Below are 25,687 nucleotides of genomic sequence, written 5' to 3'. Positions count from 1 at the left end.
TTATAAGAATTAATAGTCCGCAATAAGAATATTCAAATATGTAAGAAATTCATCAGAAATAATATAATTAAGTTAGTATTCTGTTGTTGGCCTTCACCATTAGTAATATGAGCAAATTAAATTGCAGGGAAGTTGTGGTGCTACTAATAACATACTGCTTGGTTTGCTACAATGGGTTAATTCTCTCCTCCGCGTCCTCGCCACCTGCAGGTAAATTCTACTTACCAATCTGCTTTGGTAATTATTTGTGTTGTTAAAATACTTGCAAGTATTAACCTGATTAATCATGCTTTGGTAATTAGCATTCATGTCTAGTTCTCTTATTATATGCCACAAAGTTTTATTAAAATAGTTTTAATCATGCTTTAGCATTCTTGCTTCCCACTCAATTTCTGTTTGATTTTTTTTATTTTGGAAATCTTCAATACATTATATTAATGTTTTCCTTATTATGTTACGAACTTAAGATTAGATTTATATCCTGTTGTTAAAGATCTAGACCACGAAACATTACACATGTGAGGGTCATAATCTCTATTATATAAGTCAAGAGGGGAAGGTTATTTTCGTAATCACACTTTTGGTGTCCCCTGAATTTTACTAAACTACCCTCTATGTTATTTAAGCATAACTATTAATGAAAATACCCCATAAATATGGAAGACTTTTCAATGGCTACCAAAAAATGGTAGCCATTATAATTGTTTTAATTTGAACCATTGAATTTACAGGATTAATCTTGGCCGTTTATTTGTTTGATCATTAAAATAAAAATGAAAAAAAATCCAGTTATTCACAATTTAACCGTCCTCGTGTAAATGGCAATAAGGCTCTAGATTAATTACTAATAGCATGATGATTTAGGCGCTATTTGGTTCACTATTGGTAAAGGAAAGGAAGAGTAAAGAAAGGAAGGGAAAAGAAAGGAAAAGAAGGGAAGAGAAAGAGATTTTATTTTCCTGTTTTTGGTTCAAGGGAAAGAAATGAAGGGAAGAGAAAGGAAATATAAATGACAGCTTTTAATTTTCTCTTTCCTTCCAAATTCCTCCAATTTTGGGAGGAAATGAAAGTGAAAATTTTATAAAGGAGCTTTCCTTCCACTTCCCTTATAATTATTTGTACCAAATACAGGAAATCTTATTTTACCTTTCGTTTCTTTTCTTTTCCTTCCAATTCCTCCCAACCAAATAAAGCCTTAATGGAATAAAATTCTCTTACTACCAATTTCCATCCTCATGATACGAGAATGGTATAAATATTACTTTAACAAATTTACAACTGAATTGAAGGCTTCCATGCATGAATGTCGTTGTGAGAATTACAGAAATGAAAGGTACTGTATATCCGTTTATGAAAAGGAAAATACCTAGTTTATGGAGCAGTTACTTTATTTTTCTTTTATCAGAAAATAATTTTTATTTTAATTATTAGTCAACTAAATAAGTGGTGTAGATTTATTATTGAAAATGTACGGTCATGATTAATAAGTTACAGTGGCTACCAATTTTTTATAGTCATTGTACAATCATCCCATAAATATAACCATTAATGTAAATATGTGAGGATTTGTAATCTTTCCGTATCTCATGTAATCAAATAGGTGATTAGCCGTTACCTAAGTTATAGCCTATAATTACGTAGATTAGTTTGTATATATGTTGACTTATGTCATTATCATCAATCAAGGAATATCGTCCAATAATATATGTTGACTTATGTTTTCTTTTCAAAGTCAAAGTTTACCTTGTTTGGAGTAATACGCAGTAATTTTCCAATTAACAAAAGCAATGTCTGAAATGGTTGAGTTACTAAGTTAGTAATATTTTTCCAATTTCATATGTGAAGGTTATATCAATATTGATTGTGGAAGCGAACCTGATGCTGTTACGTCTGGATACAAGTCTGATGAAAGTTTCATAGATACAGGAATAAACGTGCAGATGCCATATAGTAGTGTTGATGATCCAATATTAAGAACAGTCAGAAGCTTTCCTAATGGTGTTAGAAATTGTTACACCCTTCAACCTTCGGAGAGAAGTAATACCAACTACTCCTACTTGATTAGAGCAAGGTTCATGTACGGAAATTATGATCAACAAAATCGCACACCAGCTTTTGAAATTTATATTGGAGTTAACTTTTGGGACACTGTGACTTTCAAAGCTACAGATCAGCAGCTATTCTTGGAGATTATTTACAAGCCCAAGACAGAGTTTATTAACGTATGCTTAGTAAACATTGACCAAGGCACCCCTTTCATATCTGAGCTATTGCTCAGGCCTTTGAACAATTCTACTATATATCCTTCTGCTCAGTCGGGTGCACTTTTCACTTTTTGTCGTTATAAGACTGGTTCTTTATCACCAAGCCCTGGATATACGAGGTACTCCTATTCATATTATCTGATTCCTTAACTAACTTTTCTTCATTATAATTAATACTTTTATTAAATACAAACTTTTACATAAGACGGTTTTACAAAAAAGACCACATTGTTATTGTACGGGTGTGCTACCAGCTGGCTGGTAGCATCGCAAAGCTGTTAAGGATAAAAGCCAATGATCCTTAACGGCAGCTATTATTCCCTACCAGCATCTCTTAAAAGCCGGTAGGGAGGTGGCACGTGACCAAATCAAGAAGTCAACGGGTCGCTATCAATCGGGTAGGACCCATTTGTCCGTACGCCCGACCCGCGCCTATATATATGAGCTTCATTTATTACAAAAAGGTACGAAAACACAATCATTTCCACTAAGCCCAAAATACTTATTACTTATCATACATGACTTTAGCATCGGAGGGGGGATCCTCGAATCACCCTCGAGGCTAGTTCATCTTTGTTATCTGCGCAGGATATCATCAGGATAACAGCAACACACGACCAGCAAGACCTCTCCAACCGTTCCCAAATCCTACCGGAACAATTGGCGCTAGAAGGAGGGGACTTCCCAATCTTGTCAAGCTAATCAGCCACCATAGATACCAACAACAAAAAACCCAGAAAAAACAACAATCTCCCACAATCAACAGTGATCACACCAACACCAGTAGCACAACCCACGACAGTCAAACCTTCTCTCTTACCTGTCTCAACCAGCCAAGTCACACCACTTACCAATCCTCCCCCAAAAGCACTCAAGTCACAGATAAGCATTCCCCCCCAGGTTTTGAAAACCCGAACGACGTGATCATAGAGGATGAGACGTCCATGGAAGAAAGGGCACAGGATTCTCCATCCCCTCCCCCCCCAGATTCAGAGCAACCTCTCGGCGTTGTTCCAAAGGTTCACACCACAACAACTTCTGACGGCTTCGGCCGTCATGAAGGCAATGGCTGAACTGTCCTCGGGGAGGACAAAAGGAAATCAGATCGTGGTTACCGGTAGTCGCCCGGGTGCGATGCCGGTTAGAAATCTCTACGAAACCCTAGAGCATGAAGTGGTACTGCCAGCACAACCTGAACCAATACTTATATGCAGTGAAAATCCGGGTAGAAGAAAAAGGCATAGCTCTCGGCGCAGAGAAAGGTCCACTAGACGCCGAGAGTCAATATCAGAGCAAGAAGGGTCGGTTCCTACTGGTAGGGAATCGACACCATACCACGAGGAGTACATCGTGCAATCTCCACAGCCTGGTTGGAATAGATATGAAGGATATATACCTCACCAGGAGCCGATGAGGCGAACCATACACCCCAAAGACTCCCCACTATGCAGGGGTATACTGGAACAGCCTATGGAGAAAGTAAAGATGCCGACGTGCAAATACAACGGAACCACAGACCCCGAAAATCATTCCACCGCTTTCGAACAACACATGATGCTGTATTCTGACTCAGATGCCATGTGGTGCAAAGTGTTCCAAACCACCTTGTCAGGGGTGGCAGCCGACTGGTATAAGAAGTTGTAGGCTGGATCGATATTCAGCTTTCGGCAGATACAAGAGGACTTTGTGAGGCGGTTCATTAGCAAAGTTGAACGAAAGAAAACATCTGGAGAGTTGATGTCAATCTCACAAAGGCCGAAAGAACCGCTGAGAGAGTACCTTACCCGGTTTAACAACGAATCCATCACCATACCAGATTTACAGCAAGAAATAGCCATCTTGGCTCTGTTGAGAGGGATGCAAGAGTGCGAGTTCAAAAGGTACCTGGGAAGAAAATCATTTACCTCGCTGGGGGAGGCCTTGAGAAAAGCAAATGAGTATATCAGAAGTGATGAGCTAATGCTAATATCACCCATGGGGGGAAATCAGGCAGTACAATCGGCCAGGAAGGATCATGTTCCCATACAGCAACACAATTACCGAAAAGATAACAGTAGAAAGGAGGGCCATCAGCAGAGAGGGGGATACCAGAATAGACAGCCGGTAGGGGCTTATCAGGTGTACACTCCCCTCAACACCGCCAAAGCTACTATCTACGCAGTAAATAAATCGGCAGCGTGGAGAAAACCGTTACCGATGGATGCTCCAGGTAACAATAAGAATTTTTGTGCTTTTCATAATGATCATGGTCATTACACGGAGCATTGTAAAGAGCTCAAGGATAACATTGAAGAGCTGGTAAGAAAGGGATACCTGTCCCAGTACAGGATTCGACAGGAAGGCCAGGGAGGAAATAACAGACAGGGCAGTTCGCATAGTCATGCCCCATATATACCTACTCAGCCGGGGTATTCACAGCCCGCTGGTAGGATTGAACAGGCACCACCATCTCGACAAGAAATCCGGTCATTACCGGAAACAAGTAAAGATGGGGCTGATAGGGGAAAAAGACCCACTATCTGGGTGATCTCTGGAAGGCCCGTGCATGGAGGTACAGTTAGTGGGGCGATAAAAAATCTAGAGGAGCACAGGCACCTGGTGAGTTACCATAGTGCAAGGAAATGGCCGGAACCAACCCCCCTACCGGTCATCACGTTCACTTCGAAGGATTGCCGCGGCATTATATATCCCCATGATGACCCGCTGGTACTGGAGCTCGAGATAACAAACTTCCCCGTCAAGAGATGCCTGATTGATGGAGGCAGCTCTGCGAACATCATATTTTGGGAAGCTTTCACCCAGTTGAACATAGATCACGGAGAGTTAGCAAGGGTGAACTATCCCGTTATCGGATTCTCTGGAGCCAGCGTCTACCCAGAAGGCAGTATCCGTTTACCGGTTCAAGTGGGCAGAGGGGTATCAGCCAGGGACTTAATGGTCGATTTTTTGGTGATAAAAGTACCAGCAGCGTATAACGTAATAATTGGTCGACCATTTATTCATGATGCACAGGCGGTGGTGTCCACGTATCATTTGACCATGATATATATCTCGAATCTGGAAAGAACAGAAATGGTACATGGCAGTCAGGAGACTGCCAGATCGTGTTATCAACAGCAATAAAGGCACCAGGAAGGATGGTGCCGAAAACCAACCTTGCCCGAGAAGCAAACATGCCAACCAAAAGAAAGAGAGGGGATCTGAGCATGGAAAATTTTGATGAAAGGCCTGCTTGCATCCCAAGGCCGGCTGCAGATGGAGAAACTCGAGAAGTTGAATTGGTAGAAGGAGTTCCGGAAAAAACAGTACGAATAGGTGCCGATATGGAGGCAGATCAGCAGGTCAATCTTATCGGCCTATTACGAGAACATGCAGATGTTTTCGCCTTCTCTGCAGATGAAATGCCCGGTATCAGCCCGGACATTATAGTGCATCGTCTGAATGTGGACAAGTCAGTCAGGCCGGTAAAGCAAAAGAAGAGAAATTTCTCCAATGAAAAAAATGCTGCAATAAGAGAAGAAGTGGAAAAATTGCTGGAAGCAGGGTTCATAGAAGTTTGTGACTACCCCGAATGGTTGGCCAACGTGGTCATGGTAAAAAAGTCAAATGGCAGTTGGCGAATGTGCGTAGATTTTACCAACCTGAATGGGGCATGCCCCAAGGACTGCTATCCATTGCCACGAATCGATAGACTAGTACATTCAACAAGTGGCCATGCTCTTTTGAGCTTCCTGGATGCCTTTTCAGGGTATCACCAAGTCAGTTTGTGTAAGGCCGATAGAAAGAAGGCCGCCTTCATCACAGATACAGGGGTATACAGCTATAAGGCTATGCCGTTTGGGCTGAAGAATGCAGGAGCAACCTACCAGAAGTTGGTGGATAGGGTATTTGCTTCCCAGAAAGGGAGGAACATAGAGGTATATGTGGATGATTCAATAGTTAAAAGCCGATTGGCCAGCGACCACATCGACGATTTGAGAGAAACTTTCGAAACTCTGAGGAGGTTCAGGATGAAGTTAAACCCCAAGAAATGTGTATTCGGGGTCCGATCAGGAAAGTTCTTGGGTTTCCTAGTAAGCGAAAGGGGAATCGATGCCAATCTAGATAAGGTAGAAGGAATTATGAATCTACCAGAACGCGGTTGCATAAAAGACGTGCAAAAGTTAACAGGAAGAATGGCCGCATTGACCCGGTTCATTAGCAAATCAGCAGATAAGTCGTTGCCCTTTTTCAACGTGCTAAAGCAAAACAAGAAATTCAAGTGGGGAGAAACAGAAAAAGCAGTTTTTGAGGCAGTAAAACGGCACCTGCAAGCCTTACCCACAATAGCCCGACCAGAGGAAGGAGACACGCTGCAGCTATACATATCTGCTTCTCAGCACACAGTAGCAGCAGTACTGATCATAGTCTGATACCGGTGTACTTTGTCAGCCACATCCTGCAAGAAGCAGAAACGAGATACTCCTTGATAGAAAAGTTGGGGTTGGCAGTACTGATTGCAGCCAGAAAACTGAGACCTTACTTTGATGCACACGGAATCGAAGTCCTCACAAAATACCCACTGGAAAAAGCAATGCAAAAAATGGACACATCAGGTAGACTCCTAAAATGGGCGATTGAACTGTCAGAATTTCACATGGAGTATCGGCCCAGAATGGCTATAAAAGCCCAAGCACTGTCTGACTGCATAGTCGAAGCATCATACCAGGAGGAGGAAATAAAGGAAGGAAAATGGGAAGTAGCAGTAGACGGCTCTGTCACCAAATCAGGGGCAGGAGCAGGGGTAATAATTACTTCACCAGAAGGAGACCAGTTCGAGTATGCTATTAAGTTCTCTTTCCAGGCATCAAACAACGAGGCAGAATACGAAGCCGCAATCGCTGGCATACAGATCTGCACGGCAGCTGATGCTCGTAGGCTCATACTCACAACCGACTCACAGCTGGTAGCAAACCAATTCTCAGGAGAGTATGAAACGAAGGAAGAATCCATGAAACGATGTGCCGAAAAGCTTAAACAATCAGTGGCACAGTTGGAAAGCTTCGAAATAATATTAGTACCCCGATCAGAGAACATGTTGGCAGACTCCCTGTCAAAACTGGCCAGCTCAAGTGCTCTGATAAAATCAGTAATGATGGAAGTCATGCATCGAAAGAGCACTGAGATAGTGGGGAAAGAGGTCATGGTAATCACGAGCCAACCTGAATGGTATGACACTGTGTGGGCATACAAGAGAGATGGAACACTGCCTACAGAAAAAACGGAAGCAAGAAGGTTGATTAGGAACTCATGCTGGTTCGTAATCATCAGAGGCCAACTCTACAAGCGGGGTTTCAGCTTGCCTCTTTACGATGCATATCAGCATACGAATCGGCACGACCGATAGAAGAAATGCATGAAGGAGCTTGTGGAAATCATCAGGGAGGAAAAACCCTTGCACTAATATGCCAAAGGCAAGGATACTACTGGCCGACAATGTTAACAGACGCACAAGAGTACGTCAAGAAATGTGAAAAATGTCAAGTTTTTTCAGCAGTCATCAATCGTCCTGCAAACGATCTCATGCCAATCCTAAATCCAGTACCGTTCGCCCAGTGGGGAATGGACATTCTGGGACCATTCACAACGGCATCCGGTGGAAGAAAATTTCTGATAGTGGCAGTCGATTATTTCACCAAATGGATAGAAGCAGAACCGGTGGCAAAGATAACTGCAAATTAGGTCAAAAAGTTCATATGGAAAAATATAATCACCAGGTTCGGATTACCGATGGCAATCGTGATGGACCATGGGGTACAGTTTGATTGCTCGCCAGTTCAAAGTTTCTTGAGTCTGTACAAAGTTAAGTTTGCCTACTCTTCTGTTTGTCATCCCCAAAGCAATGGACAGGCAGAAGCTGCCAACAAGCAGATACTGGCAGCAATGAGAAAGAAGCTAGACGACTATAAGGCTGGTTGGGCCGATATTGTTCCAGAAGTACTTTGGGGAAATAGAACCACCGTTAAGGAAGCAACGGGAGAGAGCCCATTCCGTCTATGTTTCGGATCAGAAGCAGTGATACCAGCAGAAGTAGGGTTACCTACATTCAGGATCCAGCATTATGAAGAAGACAAGAACGATCAACTGTTAAGGCAGGAGCTGGATCTTCTACCAGAGATCAGACTCAGAGCAGAAATCAGATCGGCGGCGTACAAACAGCGTATAAGTAATGCCTACAACAAAAGAGTAAAACACAGACAACTTGAAGTAGGAGACCTGGTGCTCCGCAGAACTGCAGCTACAGGCAAGGCAAAGGTCCAAGGAAAGTTAACCCCAAACTGGGATGGGCCTTATCAGATATGGGAAGAAATCGTACCAGGAGCTTTTAGGCTGATGGACATGGGGGGAATAGCGCTAAAAAATTCATGGAACGCCAGCGTCCTTAGAAAGTTTTATGTGTAGTCACTAACCCAAAAAGGCCGATTGAGCCAGACCTGTTATGGTCCATGAAATGAAAGGAAGTCGAGGAATTCAAAACAGAAGAATCAAACCCTTAAAGTAGGTCAGCAAGGCTACTATCAGCTTGCTGACTCGGGGTGATATATAAGCAAAAATCGTGATTCAAACCCTTAAAGTAGGTCAGCAAGGCTACTACCAGCTTGCTGACTCGGGGTGATACGAATCAAACCCTTAAAGTAGGTCAGCAAGGCTACTATCAGCTTGCTGACTCGGGGTGATATATAAGCAAAAATCGTGATTCAAACCCTTAAAGTAGGTCAGCAAGGCTACTACCAGCTTGCTGACTCGGGGTGATACGAATCAAACCCTTAAAGTAGGTCAGCAAGGCTACTATCAGCTCGCTGACTCGGGGTGATGTATAAGCAAAAATCGTGATTCAAACCCTTAAAGTAGGTCAGCAAGGCTACTACCAGCTTGCTGACTCGGGGTGATACGAATCAAACCCTTAAAGTAGGTCAGCAAGGCTACTATCAGCTTGCTGACTCGGGGTGATGTATAAGCAAAAATCGTGATTCAAACCCTCAAAGTAGGTCAGCAAGGCTACTACCAGCTTGCTGACTCGGGGTGATACGAATCAAACCCTTAAAGTAGGTCAGCAAGACTACTATCAGCTTGCTGACTTGGGGTGATGTATAAGAAAAAACCGTGATTCAAACCCTTAAAGTAGGTCAGCAAGGCTACTACCAGCTTGCTGACTCGGGGTGATACGAATCAAACCATTAAAGTAGGTCAGCAAGGCTACTACCAGCTTGCTGACTCGGGTTGATAAATGAAAAATATATCAGCAAGGTAAAGTACCAGATTCAAACAGCACAATAGTATAAATGAGGGCAAGCATAAAATAGAAAAATAAAACAAACAACACAATATCATAAGTATAAGAGCAACACCATCTGATAAAATAAATTCGACAGCCAACACCAAAACTGACATTTGTTAGCTGTTAAAAATGGCACAAGGTAAAGTACCCTTTACCAAATCAAAGTTTACAAAAACAAGCATAAAATATTCCAGGGCAAAAAGTGCCACAAACAGCTGATACCAAAAGTGCGTTTAAGAAAATAAACTAATCTTTAAAAGCAGCAACGCCAGATGAACCACAGGATGATACCGGTGATGACTGCCCGCACCTTCAAACTTGTGGATGATCCGTCTGGTTGGTACTGGAAGACAGCAGGGCAGGATCCAGGTAGTGTTCTTCCTTCAGCTCAATTGGAGGGAGAGTCAAAGAATCAGCATTTTGAATAATCTCTTCAGGAATGATTTGTGTCTCCCAACCAGTAGGTTCCTTGTGCTTCTGCTCCACCAAGAAGGCATACTCGATATCCTGGCAATCCTCCTGTGTCAGACCAATGCCATGCACACCACAGCGATGAGCCGCAAACCAGCCACCGTTGTGACTGTCAGTAATGCGTTTGCTATAAGTCTGACTACGGGTGAAACGCAAGGCACCATCTCGAGCACCGGTTTTGTAGGCAGTCTTGGCCTTTTCATCTGCTTCCTGCAGCTTCTCAGACAGCTCTTTATTTTTAATCTCCTCTGCAGCCAGCTGGTTCGCAACATTCTCCAGCTCCTTGTTGCGCCGTTTCAACCTCTCCAGCTCAGAGGATTTCTGATCCAGATCACGTTTGGTATCACCCAATTGTTGGTCCAAATCAGCCTTCCTCTTCTGCAGGGCCTCATTCTGCTCTTGGTAGCAAAGGTACAGTTTCACAAGCTCCACTGCAGAGTTGCAAGCCTACGAAAGATAATTCGTCAAAAACAACAAAGATACAAAAGAAAAAATACGAAAAGCATACCATAAAAGTAACACCGATTGCATACCTTGAGCAAATCATTCATATGTTGGGCAGCCGGCGCGTCAATCTCAGCAGCAGGATTGTCGCGAGGAGTGGCCAGATCCTTCAAAGCCCTCCAACCCATGCAACCACCCCCTTTGCAGGTGTCGGTAAGTATCGACTCACCACGAAGAAGATCGATTTTAGGGTTCCAGGGTTCATCAGGCTCACCAGGAGGAACCTCAAAGTACTTCATCTTCCTGGGGGTTAGGCAAATCGGAGTCTTTTCAATCCACTCCCCAGGACGGACAAAGACACCCATGTTCAGACCAGAGTTGGTACCAGCACTCTGGCTAGGGCGAACATACCCAGAAGAGGTATGAAGAGTAGGAGGCAAGAGGGGAGGAGTCTTCTGGCCCATACCAGCAGCATCAGTATCATTTACCTCCTGCTCTTGATTCTGGCGGGTTGGAGTCATAAGATCCACAACAATCAAGTCTGGTTGGACTATCGGCTCAACATTCACGGCAACATCATCCCCTTGGCCTGCGATGTTCACATCTGCAGCCGATTCAAACTCCTTCTCAGGAGACTTCTGTTGAGACTTTTCAGGGGCAGGCTGCGCAGTATCGTCCACTCGAGACCGATTCACTCGAGTGAAGGGTTGGTTACGATCGCGAGGACGCCTGCCAGTAAGGGCGGCACCACGACCGCAATCCAAACTCTTAAAACCACCGGCCATATCGGGAGCAGTATGAGTGGTGATGAAAACAGATTTTGGAGCAGGATTATCAGCCCAGCCACCGATAGCAACAGCTCCAGTGGGTGCACGAATAGAAAGTGGTTTGGGAGCTGGTATGGAGCTTAATCTTTTTGTCTTCTTAGCAGGAGACTCACTCACAATCTCCTCCCGAGTCGAGCCACGTTTTTTGTTGACCTTGGTTGCGTAGGTCGACAGAGTAGAAAACACACCTTTCGGATTTGGAGGGTTGTTGGTAGTAGGACCACCGTCTTTGCCCAAACCAAGAATAGCAAAGTTAAGGGTGTGCAGACCTGGTAAGAAAAAACAAGTAAAGATTTAAACACAGACAACAAAAATACGTACAAAACAAGAAAAGCATACTTAAACAATATAAGAGGGGGATATAGCTATCAGCCCCACGACCATACCAAGAGTATGGGTGTGGCACAAGCCGACTGCAGACAACGGCCCATTTCCCAAAATATACTTAGCAGGAGGCAACCAGTATTTAGGAACGGTCACAGACTTCTGCAAACCGGTGTCAACATGCAAGCAGAACACAAACTGATGGACCCTTTTCTCCCTGAAACCCAACTCCCGAATGGGGTAATGGTTCATATGAGGACGGGGGAGGTGAAAGCGAGTCCGAATGGGGAAGTCAGAGGGCACTCTCAACCAGTAGAACTTTTTTTCCCAGTCTTTACAGCTCGACAACTTGGGGTTGACGGTCATTTTGCTTGCCTTGGTGTAAAAAGACCACCATCCAGACTTCTTTTTATATTTTTTCCAACCAAATCAACCGCCTAAACAGGTTAATGGTTTGGGGCCATTGTTTAAAAGACAGCAGCCAGGTAAAAGCCACCACATTCCTCACTACCTGAGGCGTTACCTGCGCCAAACATACGTTCCAAGCCCGGAATACCTTCTCTATAAAAGGATGCAGGGGAAATCGGAGGCCAAAATCAAGATGATAGGCATACACGCCGATATGACCAGGAGGGCAATCCAAAATCACACTCCCCTCAGCAGGAATCATGAGACGGTAGCCTTTGGTCAGTTTCAAATACTCTTTGGCCCAGCGCGGATGGTTGTCTTTGATAGCCCTATCGCGGAAAGTTTTTATTATTTTAGCTTTGCCAACGGCACTACCAGCGGGGGGAGGACTCTCAACCCTAAATCTCATCTCCTCCGTATCGGAATCTGGTTCCACATCCAGATCTCCTTCCCTCAAAACCTGCTCACACAGAGAGGTCACATCTTCACCATCATCCCACATCTTGCCAATATCATCATCAGACTCCAAAATTGAATCCCCTATATCCTCATCCTCTTCCCCACCACTACCGGCGGAGTTGTCGGACCCAGCAACATCGTTGGCACGACTGCTAACCTCTCCTTCATCCATCTGACGGCTCCCACCAGCCACGTCCTCTAGATGGGCACCCCTAACGGCATCCTGGGTAAAAGACACAACAACATTGCCAAAATTAGTGCCATAGTCACCATATCCTTTACCGGCAGGGTCCATAAATTGCGTCCATGATCGAAGTTCGTACTCAAGGGCAATAGAGGGAGCATCCACTGCCGGGATTGTTTCGCAGTTATCTACTAAATTCAAATCACGACGAATATCGGCTCGTACCTGTTTGCGCATGTGAGCCTGTAATTCCTTTGCAGCATCCTCGTAGGACGGTTCGAAATAATCAGAGGTAGACGGTTTATCATCATCCTCAAAGTTGACATCCTCATAAATGGACGCAAGGTCAGCATCGTCATACCCAGCCCCACTCAACACATTCTCACTATCTCGCTCACTCGACATTGTACCCAAATATAAACCTATGCGAAGGGAGGAAACAAAAAGAAAAAAGACTATACCTTCTCGCACAACGGAAAATTAGCAGCCCAGAATCGAGATACAGCACTTCCGCAAGCACCACAGTCAGCAACAGAAACAGCGGCGAAAAATAACTCGCAAGAACAAAGGAGAAGATTTGAGAAGGAGAGAGAAAAGTTTGAAGAAAAGAGCGAAAGTGTTTTGACGTTTTAAGAAAAGAAAGTTAAATAGTCATAAGTCGAGAAAACGGGCGATTTGACAGTTAAAGGAAGTTAAAAAGACAGAGCAAATCTCAGCCGTTGAAATAAAATGATAAAGCGACACGCGTCGCAAGACATGCAGATGCATCACACGTGGAATGAATTTAAGCGGTACAAGTTCAAAATACTTCCTAAAAACCAAAATCTCAAGGGGGCTAGTCAGCGTCCAAAATCTCAAAAAGGGCTAGTCAGCATCCAAAATCTCAAGGGGGCTAGTCAGCGTCCAAAATCTCAAAAGGGCTAGTCAGCATCCAAAATCTCAAAGGGGCTAGTCAGCATCCAAAATCTCAAGGGAGCTAGTCAGCGTCCAAAATCTCAAAAGGGCTAGTCAGCATCCAAAATCCCCAAAGGAGCATATCGGTAAGGGGGAGCAGGGCGCCCTATCTGCTTAGTTTCAGCGAAATTACAGGTGGTATTCATTATGAGGAGGCTAGTCAGCACTTAACACATAATCAAAACGCACCAGCACATTTCGCGGAAAGCGCGCAGTCATGGGGGCTAGTTGTAGGGAGAGCACTATTTTCAGAGCAAGCACATCAGTCGAGACAGATATGCTCACTCTGAGGGGGCTAGTTGTACGGGTGTGCTACCAGCTGGCTGGTAGCAGCGCAAAGCTGTTAAGGATAAAAGCCAATGATCCTTAACGGCAGCTATTATTCCCTACCAGCATCTCTTAAAAGCCGGTAGGGAGGCGGCACGTGACCAAATCAAGAAGTCAACGGGTCGCTATCAATCGGGTAGGACCCATTTGTCCGTACGCCCGACCCGCGCCTATATATATGAGCTTCATTTATTACAAAAAGGTACGAAAACACAATCATTTCCACTAAGCCCAAAATACTTATTACTTATCATACCTGACTTTAGCATCGGAGGGGGGATCCTCGAATCACCCTCGAGGCTAGTTCATCTTTGTTATCTGCGCAGGATATCATCAGGATAACAGCAACACACGACCAGCAAGACCTCTCCAACCGTTCCCAAATCCTACCGGAACAGTTATCATAAAAGTTAAGCAATGAAATCAATTAGTTAAGCACTGAAACTAATTAGTTAACACTGGAACTAGTTAGTTAAGCACTAAAATTAATTAGTTAAGCAATAAAATCAATTAGTTAAACAATCAAAGTGGTCTTTCCGATAAGGCGGTCTTACACAAAAGTTGCCCTTCATTAAAAGCTTTAATGCATTTACTTGTTCATTTTAATACAAGTATAATATAGTTATGTTCAAATTTAAATGCATTACCTAACATATTCTAAAATTTGTACAAGGGGATTCACAACACATAATTTGTAACCAAGGGGCATTGCGAAATTCAAACACACGCACACACCCTAACTTTTGGAACGTGTTTAGGATGCCCACTTTTTTTTGGTAGGTAAGGAGAAGTTTCCCTACCGGGCCATAACCTCAAAAAGGGTCAATCTAGAGCTTTCAAAACGGTTATTCGAGTCGGGATCGGGTTTGGTCAACTCGGGTCTCGGATCATGATTTGGTCGGGTCATGTCGGTTCATTTTATCACCGGGTGCAGGTCGGGTTCGGTCAGGTAGATTATTTGTCGGGTCATGTCGGGTTATTTTTTCATTTAGGTATAGGTCGGGTTTGGGTCGGGTCTGGTCATCTTGGGTCTCGGGTCATGTCGGTTCATTTTATCACCGGGTGCAGGTCGGGTTCGGTCAGGTAGATTGTTTGTCGGGTCATGACGGCTTATTTTTTCATTTCAGTATAGGTCGGGTTCGGGTCAGGTCTTTTTCTAGTCGGGTACAATTTTGGGTTCGGGTCTTAACGAGTCGGGTTTGAGTCAGACTTGTAGCAGTTAATTTTGAGTTCGGGTCAAGTTCGGATTGGATAATTATCGGGTCGGTTAAAATTCAGGTCGGGTCCACTATTGGACACGCGTTAAGACCATGTCCGATAACTATCCGGTATAGTCAAGTTTAAACCTTATAATTAATTTTTATAAATTTTGTTAAATTTGATTTAACGCTTTTCACTTATTCTAGATTGGTAATTATAAAAAGTAATATTAACTTGATTTAAGTCATTATTTAGTTAAGTCAATAACAAATCGGGTTGTCAACATGTCGCCTAAAATAAGGTAACGGGTTGTCACGAGTTGGGTCAATAACAAGTTTCGTCGGGTTATAATCGATTTCGGGTTGACATCGGTTCGGGTGTTGAATCAGGTTCGGGTCATTTTTCGGTCGGGTCAATGGGCTCAATCCTGTTACCGGTTATGTTTCGGTCTGGTGCCAGGTTCGGGTCTGGCTCATGCATTAACGAGTCGAAATCAGTCGTCGGTTTTAACGGGTTGAATACGGTCGGGTTACGGGTTTCCTATATTAACAACATTTCGGGTCTAGGACGGGTCCAGGTCCTTAAGAATACAGGTCGATTTTTTGGATCGGGTCAGTTTTTGACAGCTCTAGGTCAACCCAGCCTCAGATAACTGGTAAGGCTTCTTGGGAGTTGGGGTGTTGGATAAGGGAATTTACACTTGCAATGTGGATGCCACTTTGGATGTTATCAGAACCTTTAATATAAAGTCATGAATTGTGAACCTTTACAGCAATATTTCAACCCCAGCTAGTAGCTACTAGGCAACTTCATGATTGAGTCTGAACATAGTCTATGTTGCAGCCAAATGTACTCATTTATCAGCAACATTAGGATTTTGATAAATATATTGTATATATTTAATTATAGCAAGTAGATAATCTTGTAAACCCTAATATCTCTTGTAATCCCTTGTATAAATATGCTGACATAATGAATAGAACACCCAAGGATTATTTCCTACATGGTATCAGGCCCTCTCTCCTCCTGAACCCTAATTACGTTCTGCCGTTTTCCTTCTTCTTCCTCCTTCTCTTCTCTTTCACCATGGTTGACAACTCTCACCCTTCTCTCTCCAACATCAAAAACGCTGTTCCTATTCTTCTAAAGTTGGACAAAGACCAATACTCTCATTGGGCAGAACTTTTTAAACTCCACTGCCGTGTGCACCGGGTCATTGACCATATTATTCCGCCCCCTCCTCCTGCTGCCGGCGAAACTGTCAAGGACCAATCAGCCTCTGACATTGCGGAATGGCAACGACTCGATGCTGCAGTCCTACAATGGATATATGGTACAATTTCGCACGACCTTTTGAGCACCATTATTGTTCCCGACACCACCGCCATGAAAGCTTGGGAAAGTCTTCGTCTCATTTTTCAAGACAATAAAATCTCACGTGCCGTATTTTTGGAACAACAATTTAATGCCGTAAAACTTGACAATTTCTCAAACATGGATGCGTACTGTCTTGAACTAAAAACCCTAGCTGATCAACTCGCCGGCGTCGGTGCTCCGGTCTCTAACAATAGGCTCGTGTTGCGTCTCATTGCAGGCCTTAATGCCAACTATGACGGTATGGAAATTAATCTTTCTCGGGCAAAACCTTTGCCCTCTTTCACAGAGGCCATATCGAGTTTGTGTATGGAGGAGAAGCGCAAGGCCCAACAGGCCGATTCTGGTGCTTCCCTTGACGGCGCCGCTCTCTTTGCTTCCAACACTCACGAGGATTCTGATGGTCCGCCACCTTCTCACCACCGATCTAGCCAACCGCGTCGTGGAGGCCACCACGGTGGTCGGGGACACAACAATGGTAAGAAGGGTGGTCGGGGCAAACATAAAGGCGGTGGTAATGGAGGCAGCAGCTCCGGGTCACAAACCGGCGGTGGACAACCAGTGCAGCAACAGTGGGGATCCTGGCAGTGGGTCCCACACGTGCCACAGGTGCAACAACAGAACTGGGCCGCCCCTCCTTGCCCGTATCCCATGCAGCAGCAGGTCCGCGGGTTTTCACCACGGCAACCAGGCATTCTCGGTGCCCGACCTCAGCATGCTTATTCAGTTCAAGGTCCACCCTCTTATGCTCCTACTGATATTGAGGCAGCCATGCATACTATGTCTCTCCATACACCGGATGATAATTGGTACATGGATACCGGTGCAACATCACATATGACCGCGAATGGAGGTACTCTCTCCCCTTATTTTAATATGAGCATTAATCGTAATATTGTTGTTGGTAATGGTCATGAAATTCCAATTCGCGGCTATGGACATAAATCACTCCCCAATTCCTCCCCCCACCTTAAAAATGTCCTTCATGCTCCCCAACTCATAAAGAACTTAGTCTCTGTTCGACGATTTACCATTGATAATAATGTTTCTATTGAGTTTGATCCTTTTGGGTTTTCTGTGAAGGACCTTCAGACGGGGATGCATCGAATGCGATGTAATAGCACCGAAGACCTCTATCCTATCATCACCACAAATCAAGCCCACCGCCCATCCGTGTTCACTGCCTTGTCTCCCACTCTATGGCACGACAGATTGGGACATCCGGGATCTTTAGTTTTACATTCTCTCAAAAATAATAATTTCATTGATTGTAATCAAATTTCGAACTCATCAGTTTGTCAGTCGTGTGTTTTTGGTAAACTTGTCAAGTTACCATTTTCTGATTCTATCTCTCGAACTCTACTACCATTTGATATTTGTCATAGTGATTTATGGACCTCTCCGGTCTTAAGCTCTGCGGGTCACAAGTATTACATTTTATTTTTGGATGATTTTACAAATTTTTTGTGGACTTTTCCCTTAGGAGCAAAGTCCCAAGTTTACCCTACTTTTCTTCAATTTAGTAACTTCATCCGCACTCAATTTGAGCGCTCGATTAAATGTTTTCAATGTGACAATGGGCGGGAATATGACAATGCATCTTTTAAATTATTTTGTTCGAATAATGGGATGGTTTTTCGTTTCTCTTGCCCTCATACCTCTTCCCAAAATGGCAAAGCCGAAAGAAAAATACGAACAATCAATAATTTAATTCGCACCCTTCTTGCGCGCTCCTCCATGCCTCCATCCTTTTGGCATCACGCGCTTCAAATGGCTACCTATCTCCATAATATTTTACCGACCAAGCTATTGAACCATAAATCTCCTACCCAAATCCTTTACAAAAGGACCCCTCCTACTCTCATCTACGGGTTTTCGGGTGTTTATGTTTTTCACTATTTCCCTCTACCACAATCAATAAGCTGCAATCCCGGTCGGTTCCTTGTGTTTTCTTGGGCTATCCACAAAATCATAGGGGGTATAAATGTTATGACTTATCGAGTGGCAAAATATTCATTTCTCGGCATGTGATTTTTGATGAGACAAAATTTCCATTTTCAGAAATTAAAAATCACTCTAGCCCAGCTTATGAGTTCCTGGAAGCTAATCTTCCATCTCCCTTGTGTCCAACGACACAGCCAGCCACGGCCCAGCCCACTCCCGCACCACTATTAGCCCCAAACACAACATGCTCCTCTCCATTGGGCTCCCCCTCTTCGGCCCATTCCTCTCCTGCCCCAAGTCCGCTGGTCCCTGCTCATACTAGCCCCACCTCCAGCCCATCTATCTCCCAGCCCACCGAGCAACCTCGTGCTGATGCTGCCTCGGTCCAGCCCAGGCGACACATGGCCACTCGGTCCTCACACGGCATATTCAAACCCAAACGGCCCCTAAATTTGTCCGCCACAGTTACCATCTCCCCTATTCCCCGTAACCCGAAGGCGGCCTTATCCGACCCGAATTGGAAAGAGGCCATGTTGGATGAATATAATGCTCTTATTAAAAATGAGACGTGGGAGTTAGTACCTCGTCCTGTTGATGTTAATATTATTCGCTCTTTATGGATTTTTCGTCATAAACGTAAATCTAATGGTGCTTTTGAGCGGCATAAAGCCCGTCTTGTAGGTGACGGACAATCTCAGCAGGTTGGTGTGGATTGCTATGAAACTTTCAGCCCAGTGGTCAAGCCCGTAACCATTCGGTCTGTTCTCAGCATTGCATTATCTAAATCTTGGCCTATTCATCAGTTGGATGTCAAAAATGCTTTCTTACATGGTCACTTGCAAGAAACAGTTTATATGCACCAACCAATGGGTTTCCGAGACCCATCACATCCAGATTATGTATGCTTGTTGAAGAAATCTCTCTATGACTTGAAACAGGCTCCGCGGGCATGGTACCAAAGGTTTGCGGATTATGTTTACACCATTGGTTTCACCCATAGCAAGTCTGATCATTCTCTTTTTATATTCCATCATGGTGCTGACACGGCCTATATCTTATTATATGTTGACGACATCATTCTCACAGCTTCTTCTGATGCTCTCCGCCGTCATATTATGTGTCTTCTTAGTTCCGAATTTGATATGAAGGATTTGGGTCCCCTAAGTTACTTTCTTGGCATTGCTGTGACCCGTACTGCCTCCGGCTTATTTCTTTCACAGGCACATATGCCGAAGAGATCATAGAACGGGCGGGCATGTCGTCTTGTGCACCCGTCGCCACACCGGTCGACACTCATTCCAAACTTAGTGCTACGTCCGGAACTCCTTGCACCGACCCCACCCACTATCGAAGTCTTGCCGGCGCCCTTCAATATCTCACATTTACCAGACCTGATATCTCCTACGCAGTCTAACAAGTCTGCCTACATATGCACGATCCCCGTGATGAGCACTTGCGTGCTTTGAAACGAATCATCAGGTACATTCAAGGCACTATCTCTCTCGGCCTTCATTTATACAAATCATCCACTGCTAGCCTTGTTTCATACACGGATGCCGATTGGGGCGGTTGTCCGGACACGAGGCGATCCACCTCTGGCTATTGTGTCTTTCTTGGAGATAATCTCATCTCATGGTCATCGAAACGCCAACCCACTTTATCCCGTTCTAGTGCCGAAGCTGAGTATAGAGGGGTGGCTAATGTTGTTTCTGAATCTTGTTGGATCCGCAATCTCCTTCTGGAACTCAACAATCCTATTCACAAAGCCACAATGGTCTACTGTGACAATATAAGTGCGATATATCTCTCCGGCAATCCTATTCAACATCAGCGCACTAAACACATTGAGATGGACATTCACTTTGTCCGCGAGAAGGTTGCTAAAGGGCAAGTTCGTGTTCTCCATATCCCGTCTCGCTATCAAATAGCCGACATCTTCACTAAAGGTCTTCCGCGCGTACTCTTTAACGATTTTCGGGACAGTCTCAGCGTACGGGAACCTCCCGCTTCGACTGCGGGGGTGTGATAAATATATTGTATATATTTAATTATAGCAAGTAGATAATCTTGTAAACCCTAATATCTCTTGTAATCCCTTGTATAAATATGCTGACATAATGAATAGAACACCCAAGGATTATTTCCTACAGATTTTTATGAAGGTTAAGCTGACAATCCGGCCTGTAAACCTTAGTAAGACTCTTTTGAAATATCAAGTTCTTGCATTTCTTTGCCTTACTTTGTACGTAGTACGGAGTACTTGATATATACTTGATAATGTACTGTTTGCATATGTTGATGGACTAGTCTCAATGTAGTGGTATATTTTCAAATAACAAGTTTTAAAATGTTTACAAATAATCAATGAAATATCTTAATGGACAAAGTTATTCATTACGAAGATAGAAAGTCAAAGTGTTGCAACAAGATTGAATTTATTGTCTTGAACCTTTTTCCTGTGAATGTAGCGAACCAAATGACATATATGATCGATTCTGGTCTCCTCTTCCTGAAAGTTTCAATTCCAGCTGGAAAACTTTTGGGTCAAGCACAGAACTGGAAAGTTTAACGAATGATGCATATAAAGTACCACCAAACATATTGATGTCAGGAGCCACTCCACGGTCTGGGAGTCAGTTCTTGTATCTTAGATGGGAACCGCGTAACCCAGCAGATGTAAATTACTTGTACTGGCACTTTGCTGAAACGGAGAAGCACGGTAGAAATGACTCAAGGGAATTCAATATAGATGTATTGGGAACAGGAACAGGAACAACAATCACACTGGAATATTTTAAGGCACTTACAGTAGTTTCACCTCCAATTGTGCTTCAACCTGGACAATCAGAAATTACGTTTAACATCACTCAAACTAATGCATCCACCCTTCCTCCTATTCTTAACGCAGTGGAGATCTTCACTTTCGTGAATTTTTCAAATGCAGAAACAAACCAAGATGATGGTGATTAGTCCTTAACTCTTGTTTTTCATCTACTACTATTACTATTAGCTTCTGGAATGAATGAACATCAGTACATTACACTAACTGGATCGATCTCCATTGTCGCTGTCAGTGAAAGCTATCACGAATATCAGAACAAAGTATGCTGTGATGAAAGGCTGGAATGGAGATCCATGTCTTCCGAGAGTCCCGTGGGATGGACTCAATTGCAGTCAAAACGACAATAATGATCCCCCAAGAATAACATCTTTGTGAGTTCCTATAGAATTGCCCCGCGTTCATTTTTAAGTACGTTGTAAACCTGGTTTAATCTTTATTCTTATTACTGCAGGAACTTGTCTTCAAAAGGTCTAACTGGAGAAATATTGCCTTCATTGTCTCATCTCACATCATTAATCCACTTGTGAGCAGCTCTTGGAAATTCCATTCATGAGTTATTAGCCTCAAATTTTTAATATTTTCCGGTTTCTGATGGTATACGTTAACGTGTTTATGTATATCAGGAATTTATCGTATAACGCTCTTACAGGAGTAATTCCTGAATCATTGGCGCAATTGCCATCCTTACAAGTCCTGTAAGTTAGTTATGACCATCTAAAATGATTCTCGTAATCTAACTGTATTCCTTTGTAATGGAAGATATTCATTTTTGTTTTTTCAGCGATTTGAGAGGAAACAATCTCAGAGGTTCAATTCCTGTTGCACTCATGGATAAAGTTAACAGCCGCTTCTTGTCATTGAGGTTCAAGTATTTTCTATTTTAGCGCTCAATTATTGATAAGATTCTTCATATTCTTTTCTGCTGTATTGCTTCCGATCTTCTGATAATTTCTGAAAAGAATAAAGATTAAACCAGGCTTTTATATTTTTAGTTTGGACGGCAATCCAGATCTTTGTACTTCAAATCCATGCACTGGGATTAAGAAAAAAAAGCGTAATGTTTTGCCTGCTTTGGTTGCAAGTACTGCTTTGTTTGTTGTTCTCGTCGCTGTAGCTGTATTCTACACATGTAGGTGGAAGAGAAATAAAGGTATACATATCTTTATTTCACTTCTGAAGATAATTCATTAGTCTGTGGTATTGTTTTTTTTATTCACGGACCCTGCATAAGTTGATGACTTCCATTTTTGTTTCTGCACAGGTTCTGTTACTCGTACCAAAAGTGATGGGCGAATGAAGTCAAAAGATCGACAATTTACATACGCTGAGGTTATTAGAATGACCAACAATTTTGAAAGAATCTTAGGTAAAGGAGGATTTGGAACTGTTTATTACGGCTCTTTAGGAGATAATACTCAAGTTGCAGTCAAGATACTGAATCAACCCTCTGCTCTGACATCATTTCAAACTGAGGCAAGTTAAAATCTACCCTTAAGTCCTGAATTCAGGCGCATAAATTAGTATATCAGAGATTCTGATTTTGCCTCTTATCAAATGTCCGACAGGCAGAACTGTTGATGAGAGTTCACCACAAGAATTTGGTTTCTCTCGTTGGATATTGTGATGAAGACGATAGCATTGCACTTATCTACGAATACATGCCTAACGGTAACCTGCAAGACCATTTATCTGGTAGAGGTAACTATACTTCTGGATTTGGAGGTTCTTTTCAATAAGTATACAGCTTTACTACCCGTTTTTGTTTGCAAGCTTACTTTTTCTTTGTGGAAGTTCAATCCCAATTGGCTCCATTTTGAGGCCAGCCATATTCAGTGATGCATGGGAGGCAATCCTTAACTGATACAGCCGACTGCTGATTTTCAGAAAAATCTTAAAGTATAAATTTTTCTCCAGGTAAACAGGATAATACTTCAACATCAAGCTGGAAAGAGAGACTCCAAATATCCATTGATGCTGGACAAGGTCAGTTTTATATCCATGACTGACATTTCAGACCCTTATGTACGTAGTTATGTGTGTGCATATATGTGTATATATTTGTATATTAAAGGAAAAGATTGACTTCAGACGTCCCTGAAATGTAGGTCTGGAATATTTGCATAACGGAAGCAGACCATCCATTGTTCATAGAGACATGAAAACAGCCAATATCCTGTTGGATGGTAAACTACAAGCAAAAATAGCGGATTTTGGATTGTCCAAAACCTTTGCAACTGAAAGTGCTTCTCATATTTCAACTGATCATGTTATTGGTACACTTGGCTATGTTGATCCAGAGTGAGTGCAGAACCAAGTACTCATAGTACTGATAATATAAAACTAGTCATAGTACTGATTTTATTTTATTGTTGTTGTTGTTGTGATCTGCAGATACCATGTCACATATCGTTTAAACGAGAAAAGTGATGTGTTCAGTTTTGGGGTCATCCTGTTAGAGTTGATCACAGGGCGGCCAGCAATTACTAGAGTCATGGCGGAAAGCATCCACATAAGTAATTGGGTAACGCCTTTGGTTGAAAAGGGGGACATTCATAAAATTGTAGATAAGAGGTTGGGTGGAGAATTCAGCATCAACTCAGCTTGGAAAGCCTTAGAAACCGCCATGGCATGTGTTCCTTCAGTAGGAATCCAAAGGCCAACCATGGATCAAGTGTTGGCAGATCTAAAGGAATGCTTAGCTCTCGAGTTGGCTCATGAAAGGGCCAGAAAAGGCACTGAGATTAAGTTGCAGCCAGTTTCTTCAACAGACGATTCCTTTGATTTTGCACAAATTGATTCAGAGGCAAACATTGGTCCAAGTGCTAGGTAGCTCATCTATTTAATCAATTGCTAGGTAGCTCATCTATTGCACTGGAAGCTGTATCTGTGAATTACACTAAAAAAATCTATTAATAGGAAAGACACTCTGTATCATATCAAGTATTATCTACCTAAATTTCTCTTGGCTTTTTCACATTAACAGACTCACGGGTTGCATGGCATAAAGAGTTTGAATCATGGGATAGATGATTAATGACTGATGGTATGTCACCTATAAACTCTGGTCATGCTTAGGATTTGCTAATTGGAAATCAATCATGACTTTAGAAATAATTAAGTGAAAGGATATTCTAAAGATCGAATTACATTGAATGCATAATGGTTTGCTGTATGGACCTGGCACATAAACAACATGCTTTATCATAAGAGGGGAGGTCGGTCCGTTTCAGCGAAGCTCGAGTAAAAGCCTTATAACTTATTTGTTTTAAATCGGATTTGGGCTTATGATAAATCTATGGAAAGCTTATTCTAAGGCCTATACAATCATGTGATGTGCATGATCCAAATCATAATTTATAAGACAGACTTTGACTTTGACTTTGACTTTGTAAGGACGTATCATTTGCTAAACGGGCTAACGAGCGTATTCTAGCCAATAGTAAGCATTTTAAGTAACTTGGGTTAACATTTACATGTATTGTGCCCAGTACGTATGAGTTTGAGAAGTGTTATTGTTTGAGCTATGTTATTCTAGAGCCTGAAGGCAAGCACTAGAACATTGTGGCGCGTATAGGTGTGTTATAATACGGACAATCATATTCTATATATCATCTTTCTATCGATGCAACCACATATTAAGTTGTATAGGGATGCGAATGCGACTAAATATGTGTCCAATATATTTTAGGAAGCTTTCTTTTTATGGAATTACTATATTTAACAAATTCTGTTCCGGATGGTCTTTTCAGTCAGTTGAGGGTCGTTCTTCAGATAATCAGAGTGCTTTGTTGGCGAGCAGGTTATAGTTTCATCATCGAACATACCGCTTTGGGCTTAGGGACAAATGTAGGTGTCTACAGTACTTCAAAACATATTCACGTGAAATCTTATTTTGTTCGTCCCAATGCATAGCTATGTCAATATCAAAGTTTATATTTTTTTAATATACGTATTTGGAGATATTACATTTAAACATTCAGATTTTCATGAAATACCCCCGAGGTTTGACTTTATTCACCAAATATCCTCGTAGTTTCAGTATATGGTGGATAACTAACTACGATTGTATTTGGTGAATAAAGTCAAACCTTAGGGATATTTCATGAAAGTCCGTTAAATATTAAGTTGAAACGGGTTGAAAAGTCCAAATAAGACTAATATTTAAGACGTAGGGAGTATTATAAATGCAACTATTTGTATTACTCCCTCTGTATTTATTTAAGAGATACACATGTCTTTTCCGGCCGTATTATTTAAGAGATACACTTGCCATTTTTAGTAACTTATCAATTCCACCATTTAATTAAATAATATATCTACACCCCACCCTCACCCCCACCCCCACTC

General features: G+C 42.6%; 1 protein-coding gene across 1 annotated transcript; it reads left to right on the top strand.

The window, feature by feature from the left end:
* Positions 1-23: 23 nt before the first annotated feature.
* LOC110781850 (probable LRR receptor-like serine/threonine-protein kinase At1g05700) lies at positions 24-24,314 on the top strand. Its single transcript, XM_056843118.1, has 13 exons — positions 24-210; positions 1,846-2,383; positions 20,967-21,460; positions 21,573-21,711; positions 21,792-21,863; positions 21,964-22,035; positions 22,122-22,202; positions 22,333-22,490; positions 22,602-22,817; positions 22,910-23,038; positions 23,255-23,323; positions 23,446-23,638; positions 23,732-24,314. Exons 1-13 carry the CDS (start codon positions 108-110, stop codon positions 24,168-24,170), a joined length of 2,703 nt encoding a protein of 900 aa, XP_056699096.1. The 5' UTR covers positions 24-107; the 3' UTR covers positions 24,171-24,314.
* The last annotated feature ends 1,373 nt before the right edge of the window (positions 24,315-25,687 follow it).

This window comes from Spinacia oleracea, chromosome 4 (assembly GCF_020520425.1).
Source record: "Spinacia oleracea cultivar Varoflay chromosome 4, BTI_SOV_V1, whole genome shotgun sequence".
NCBI classification, from domain to species: domain Eukaryota; kingdom Viridiplantae; phylum Streptophyta; class Magnoliopsida; order Caryophyllales; family Amaranthaceae; genus Spinacia; species Spinacia oleracea.
Note: the sequence above shows the minus strand (reverse complement) of the source record. Positions and strands in the feature narration are given on the sequence as shown.

Bases quoted from the DNA above. Each gene is read 5' to 3' on its own strand.
- LOC110781850 (XM_056843118.1), top strand. From the start codon at position 108: ATGAGCAAATTAAATTGCAGGGAAGTTGTGGTGCTACTAATAACATAC. The intron at 22,203-22,332 runs GTTCAAGTATTT...TTATATTTTTAG, and splicing joins AGCCGCTTCTTGTCATTGAG to TTTGGACGGCAATCCAGATC. The intron at 23,639-23,731 runs GTGAGTGCAGAA...TGTGATCTGCAG, and splicing joins CTTGGCTATGTTGATCCAGA to ATACCATGTCACATATCGTT.